Genomic DNA, 6,911 nt, shown 5'->3' with positions numbered 1-6,911 from the left:
GAGAGGCTCAACGCAGCCTCCGTGGAAGCTCCTGGCACCTTCCAGAGAGCTGCCAAACCCCGGGGACCTTGATGTGCCCCCCCCCCCCCCCCCCGCCCCAGATTTGTCATGGAAAGGCCGTTTGACTATAAATAGAAGCAGCGCTTCACCTGCCATCGCTGGGGGCTGGGGCCACGACCGTGGGGCGTTTTGGGGGCCGCGCAACCCGCGCGGAGGGTTTTGCTGGGCAGCCCCCCCAACAAAGAGGCCGGCCTCTTTTGGGGTTTTTTTTTTTTTTGGTTTGTTTTCTTGACGGTTCCCGGCAAAGTCTTGATTATTCCTTTGGATCACTATTTTTTTCAGAAATGTGCCACGGAGTCCCTCGCCCACCCTCGGGGAGGCTTGGGGGGGGGGGGGGGGGACGACGAGCCGGGGGCCACGCCGCTGCTGGCAGCGCGGCGAGACACGGAGTGATCCCTTCCACGTGCTTAGGAGCACGATATATAAAAATACATGTATTTGTGGCGCTGTATATATATATAGCTTCAAAATATGCCTGGGCAGGGGATGACAGCACGGCCCGAGCCGAGCCGCCAGTGTTGCTGCCGTCACCGCGCCGTAAATCTCTCACCACAGCTGCGGAGCAACGCGCTGTTTCCGCCCCGGTGGTGCCAAAACCTGCTCCTCTGGTGATTTTTGCCAAAAAACTTCGGGTTTGGAGTTTCCCTTCCAGTCCCCTCAGTGAGTCCTGGGATGGTTTTGCTGCTGGACAAGCCCGCAGGGCACGGGGATGGCTCTCACGTGAGGGGGGGGGGGATGCTCCAGCACATGACCCTCTGAGAAACGCCTCGGTCCCCCGAATTTTAGAGGAACCCCCCCCCCACTTTGCACAATGTGTGCATTTCTAGCTGCGCCCAGCTGGTGCTGCTCGTCGCCCTGCTTCCTGCTCCTAGGTGATACAGGGGTGAGCGACCTCAGCGCCCAGCACTCCGGTTGGGGGTTGTCCTTCTCAGAAACAACTTTTTTGGTGGAAACTTTCATTAAAAAGTCACTGTTTGTCCACAGGGGGGGGAAAAAACCAACCAAACAAAAAAACAACAAAATACCAAAACACCACCACCAAGAAAATATCACCACCAGAAGGCTGAGCCAGAACAAACTCGCAGTTGAGTGGCGGAGGATTTTTCAGGCTGGTTTTATCCCCCCACACCTTCCAGGGGCTCTTCCATCGTCAGGCAGCTTAATTACCCTTTAGTGAAAGCCTTTTCTCCGAGTGCCTCTAATTGCAAGCTTGGATAATTGGTCTCATTTTTGCAGAGCATGTTTGGAGCTGGGGAGCACTCCCCCGCTGGCAGGTGTGACCCTCCCGGTCTCCCTCCCTCCCTGTTTTAACCGATTCTCCTGGTTTTCTGCCCTCCCACCCCCCCACAGCTCCCAGGGGAGCAGCAGCAGCCCCTCGTTGGGGTGCTTAGCCCCCGGCATGGGCTGGCTCAGGGGCCTGACTCAGCTCCCCGAGTCACGCCCCCGTGCCCTGCAATTAGGAGCAGGCACAGCGGGATTCCCCCACCCACCCCCCCCCCGAAATCCCCAAAGCTTCAGCTCCCACCACAGGGCCTGCCCTCCCCCTCCCCAGCAAAGGCTTCCCAAGGATGCCAGCAGGGATTTCAGACCATCGGGGAGCGCTTGCATCATCCCTCCCCAACCCAGAGCAACAACAGGGAGGCAGCAGGGTATCAATTAAAACAAGTTTTATTAGAAAAGTAAAAAAAAAAAAAAGAAACAACACAAAACACCCCGACACGATTGCATAGTTAAGTCTTGCACTTGAACATCAAGTGTACGAGTGTAAACTGTAACCAATGAAGCACCCACGGCGTGTCACACTGAGGGGTCCTGCCCTCCGGCCCTGTGTCACCTCGCACGCCCCCCTTCCCCTCTTGTGATCAAAGACACAACGTGATTTTGGGCCCCCCCCCCCCCCCCGCTGTACTGGGGGCCCACGCAGAGCCCCACAGGTACCCAGGGATGGGGGTTTGGTCTTTGATCCAAACCTACAGCCTGGCTGTCGCTCACTCCCACAACACCCCCTTCCCCCAGAAACCCCATTGATTACAATCCTTGGTACAAAAAGAAAAAAAAAAAGAAATAATAAATCAGCCAACAGGAGGAAACCATCCGCCCCCCACCCCACCCCCCCCCCAGCAGCCCCGCTGCCACGTCCCGGAGCACGGTCGCCGCGATCATCCCACAATCATCGACGGGGTGAAGTGACCTCCTCTGCCTGGGTCCCCCCTCTGCTCCAGGGATGCCCCGGCACGGGCAGGCACCCCCCGGGGGACCTCCGCCTGCCCAAACTACAGCCCTAACTCCAGCCTAACCTAAACTACAGCGGCTGCTGCCGGGGAGCCGCCACGCTCTAACTGGCTCTTCCAAAGCACTTGGGTAAGTCGCTTTTTTCTGCGGCGCGGCCCGTCAGCACTCCTCTATGAGCAGCTGCTCGGAGCTGTAGAGCTTCTTCTTGATGACCCTGAAGCCCGTGCTCAGCTTCAGCGGCGCGAAAGCCGGCCCGGAGGTGAAGAGTCCCTGGATCTTGGGCCAGAGGCGGGAGTCCAGCCGGAGCACCAAGGTGAGCTGGAAGGTGGGCACCACGGCGGGGTCAACGGCGATGTGCCCTACGTCGTGGCAGGCTTTGCCGTGCTCCACGCAGAGGTCGAGGAGGGCCCCGCGCAGCCCGCAGGGCTCGCTGCAGGCCAGGCGCAGCAGCTCCGTCCTCACCTGCGCCAGGAGCTGGGCCGGCATGAGGAGCCGGGAGCAGCGCTTGGCGCCCAGCGGGGCTCTGCCCAGCGTGGCCTGGACCGCGGCCATCACGCTGGAGCACAACAGCTCGTCCTCGGGGTCGTGCAGCAGCTCCAGGTCCGGCAGCGAAGCCGCCTCGGCGTACTCAGCATCTGCGGAGAGAGGAGAGGGAGGGAGATCAGCAACCGGCCCGCACCCAGGGAGGGAGGGTGGCCTTGCGGGAGGACATCGAGCCCAGGGGTTTAGCGGCCCCAAGCCCCCTCAGGGACTCACCTCCCTCCGAGCCGGAGGCGCTGCCCAGCGACTCGCAGTCGGAGCTCTCCAGGCGGCCCCGCTCGCCGCCCGCCAGCCGATCCCACAGCCCCGGCATGACCCGACCCCGCCGCGCCGCCCCGCTGCTCTGCCGCCGCCCCGCCGCCCGACACCCTTATATAGAGGTGGCGCGGGTGGCCACGCCCCTCCAGCCCGCGCCCGCCAACGGGAGCGCGGGGCACGTCCGCGGCGTCTCTCCTGCCCGGTGACAGCGGGAGGCCCCGCCCCCTCCGCTCGGCTCACCCGCTCGGCTCCGCTCGGCTCCGCTCGGCTCCGCTCGGCTCCGCTCGGCTCCGCTCGGCTCACCCGCTCGGCTCCGCTCGGCTCCGCTCGGCTCCGCTCGCCCCCGTTTACTGTGGCCCATTAACCGGCGTTGGCCCCAGTTTCTTCAAAACATGAGGACCGCGGGGAGGGGGACGCGCTTAAAATTGGAGGGTGCTGAGGGAGGCGAGGGCAGGGACGGGGGATTCTGTGCAGTGCCAGGCTGGGGGGTGACGCACACACCACACACACACACACCCCCCCTCCCTCTGCCTCCCCCCAGGGGTCCCACAAAATGGGGGCAAGACACCGTCCTCCTCGGAGCCCCTCGGCTCTGGCAGCGTTCGTGTCCCCGCAGGCCCACGCGGGCCCTCCCCTGCGTACGTGACCTCCCCGAAGCCCCTGAGGCGCGCGGGGAGCCGTAGGCCGGCGAATTGTCGGTAAAAGATTCGGGTTTGACCTCCGGCCCGCTGCCTGCGGCTTTTATCAGGGGAACAACCGAAGCGCCTGCTCAGGTCACCCCGGGAGCTATCTCGAGTTCTGGCCTCCCCGAGCAGAGGCTGATAACGGCCCGGCGGTAAACACGGCGGGGATCGGGGCCCCCCCCCCCCCCCCGCCGGCATCGTGCCTGCCGCCCCTCAGACCTCTGCGGCGCGGGGAGACAAATCCTCCCGCCGAAAAGCTGCGAGGCGGCAGGTACGGAGGGTCCAGGCACCCCACCGGCGGGGAAACTGGGTTTTTTAGGAGTCGAAGGAGAAGCAGGGCTTGGGTCCGTCACCGTTCCGGGCGCGGAGGTCCAAGCCCGGGGAGCATCCCGGGGGAGCAGGGGGATGTGCGGGGAGCTGGGAACGGGCCCTGGCTGGTGCCCCCGGCATACAGGGCCGCTGCTCTGCTTTTTGGGGACAAAACATGAAGAAACCCCAACGCCTGCTGTTAAAAATATGCCTCGATACTCGCGCGCTCCCTGCGCAATACAGTGAAATATGCACGCGCGCGCTCGGAAACGGTCGGATGGTGCTTGGGATCCTGTTTTTAACAAAATCTAGCTCGTGGCTTTTTTTATTCCCCGCAACCACCGAGTCATTGGTACAAATGTTCACTGGGTAAGGCTGAAAATAGATGAGGAACTGCTGGCTTTGGGGTCAAAACGGGGAAAGCGGCAAATAAACGAAAAAGAGGTGAAGGACCACAGGGAAGGTGCCTGACTAAAAATAAGCTTGAATTCTGAAGCCAAGCATAAATATTTTTCTTTCTTTGCCATAACATCGCCTGGTAGGCAGGGGAGCAAGCAGCCTCTGGTGTGACGGCAGGTCTTAAAGTGAAACGTAATTTTTCGAGCTCTCAAATAAAATAATCCGAATGTGATGCTGCGCGCTCGCGCTTCTGCTGGGAGGGGAGGTGTTGCGGGGCACGCAACTCGTTTGCCTTCCCAAAAGAAGCTGTGACCTGGGCAGTTCTCCTGCAGCAGAGCTTCTAGAAGTGGTTTGGGGCTAGAAAGCAAAGTTTCAACTACAGTATTAGTAATCCCTGCACTTCCCCTCCCCGGGTACTGCTGCTGGCGTAAACCCAGCGCGATTTCTGTGGCCGAGCGGGGTGTTTTGTCCCTGCCGCCCGTGACCAGCCGTCCTTTCTGGGGAGAGCAGAGGGGGCTTCGGGATGGTGGATGAAAGTTTCTGGACAGGCTGTTCCTGGCTGGCTGTGCCTTGTGGGACAAACCCCCCCCCCACACCGTGCCCCCCCCCCCCCGCTTCCCGATGAGATTGGCTCCATCACGCCGGTTTCCAGCCTGGCTTTGCAAAGGGTTAAAGAGGGAGCCGGGGTTGGGGAGGGTCCTGGCTGGGCCCCTGCCTGGGATGTGCTGAGCTCAGCGGTTTTGCAAAGGCTGCAGGGGGGGAGGGGGCTGGGGAGCAGGAGGAGGAGGAGGAGGAGGAGGAGGAGGAGGAGGAAGGGAGGAGATGTACTGGGGGCTCAGCGAGTGCCTCGGCGCACGTCGGGTGCAAACCGTGCCCCACGTACGCTATGGGACACACACACACACACACACACAAATTCCTGCCCCGTGGGGCGGCTGCTGCTGCCCACGGTGCAATCTCTTTACGTGTGTTCCCAGCAGCTCCGTGGCCCCAAAAGTTGCTTTTAGGTATATTTATACATTATTTCAGCACACGCTCGCCGGCTGGGGTTGGCACAGAGGCCGGTGGGATCCTCTGCGTCCGAGCATTCACGTGGGGAACATAACAAAGGGGTTGAGCTGGGGGGGTGGGGAGGAGGGGGGGGCCACCATTTTTGGGGAGTCCCACAAGTGTCTGCAGGGTGGGTGTCCTTTGCACACACTCCCCGGCCCTGTCCTCGGTCACCAGGTCCCCAGCGGTGGCAGGGGGTGACAGGCAGACACAAGGGGTGACACACACCCCCCCCCCCCCCCCCCCCAGTTCATCCTCCGCCACCGTGGCCAGGCAGGTCTCTCCCCCATAGCCAAACTTTTCGGGCCCGTCTCTCGCCCCCGGGGACAAGCAGCTGCAGGCAGGGTCGACGTGCGGGAGCCAGGCGGAGAAACGAGGACCGTGCGTCCGAGGAGGGCGGTTGGAAAGGTTTTGGCAGCCAAGAGGCCGAGGGCCAGGTTGGCACCGTTGCCGTTTGCGGGGGGCTGTGAAATCCACCTCCCCCTTGGGTGCTTTCGCCCCGTCGCAGGCAAAAGCCGGGAGCTGGTGTTTTGGAGGGGGGATGTGGAAGGGGGTGGGGGGGTGGGGGGTTGCACTGGGGTGCTGCCCCACACTCCCACATCCTGGGCGAGGGGAGAGGCCTTCCCCGGCCGGGTGTTTTGGCCGGGCGGCGAGGGGAGCGCGTGCCTTGGCCGCGGCCCCAGCGCTGGGGCTGTGGCCAGCAGCGCGAGGAGCCGGGGAAGGGAGGCGCGAGCGGGGCTCGCGCACCGGTACATAACGTTCTGCAGCGAGCACCCACAGGAAAACCAACCAGCAGCCCTGAACGGGGCTCTTTGTTCAGCATTTTTTTTTTTTTTTTTTTTTATTTTCCCTCCTCTCCCCCACATCCACTTTTGCTCACGGCTGACGGGCTCCCTTCCCCTCCCCCTGCTGCTCCCCTCCCAGCTGCAGCCTCCAAATTGCATCCCCCCCCCGCCCCAGCTACTTGCAGAGCCCCCGGCCATGCTGCAGAGCCCCCCGAGGTGAGGGGGAACGGTGCTTCAAAGCCCTGAGGAAGAAAAGTTACCGCCGGCTCTGCCCCACAGATCTGCAAAGCAGAAATAGGGCAGCTGGAAAGTTTCCAGCTGCCAGGGAAAACCTGCGTTTGGAGGAGGGGGAGTGGAGGATTTGTTTGTTTTTTTCTTTTACCGTGCAGCAATCCCTCCGGTTTTTGCCGCCTTACATAAAGTGTTTACTGAGCGGGAGGAGGGAATCGCCAACAACATGTTTTTGCATTTGTAGTACTGTACAGGGTGAACTTTTCACTTCCTCTCAATGGCTCTCACACATGTGTCTATTTTGGTGCTGGGCACACATACAAACAAGCCGTGTACGGCACAGAGCCGGGGCCGTTCCCTGCTC

The 6,911-nt window shown here is 61.8% G+C and overlaps 1 protein-coding gene across 1 annotated transcript; it reads right to left on the bottom strand.

Annotated features, from left to right (window-relative positions):
* Nucleotides 1-1,710: 1,710 nt before the first annotated feature.
* Nucleotides 1,711-3,188, bottom strand: DDIT4 (DNA damage inducible transcript 4). The gene is made up of 2 exons (XM_042791029.1): nucleotides 3,049-3,188; nucleotides 1,711-2,927 (listed from the first exon to the last, which is right to left on the bottom strand). The coding sequence occupies exons 1-2, from the start codon at nucleotides 3,143-3,145 to the stop codon at nucleotides 2,452-2,454; spliced, it is 573 nt and encodes a 190-aa protein (XP_042646963.1). The 5' UTR covers nucleotides 3,146-3,188; the 3' UTR covers nucleotides 1,711-2,451.
* Nucleotides 3,189-6,911: the final 3,723 nt, after the last annotated feature.

The sequence above is a fragment of the Tyto alba genome, unplaced genomic scaffold (genome assembly GCF_018691265.1).
Source record: "Tyto alba isolate M040663 unplaced genomic scaffold, T.alba_DEE_v4.0 Super-Scaffold_1, whole genome shotgun sequence".
NCBI lineage: Eukaryota > Metazoa > Chordata > Aves > Strigiformes > Tytonidae > Tyto > Tyto alba.
The sequence above is the reverse complement of the archived record's forward strand: the minus strand, read 5'-3'. Positions and strand labels throughout refer to the sequence as shown.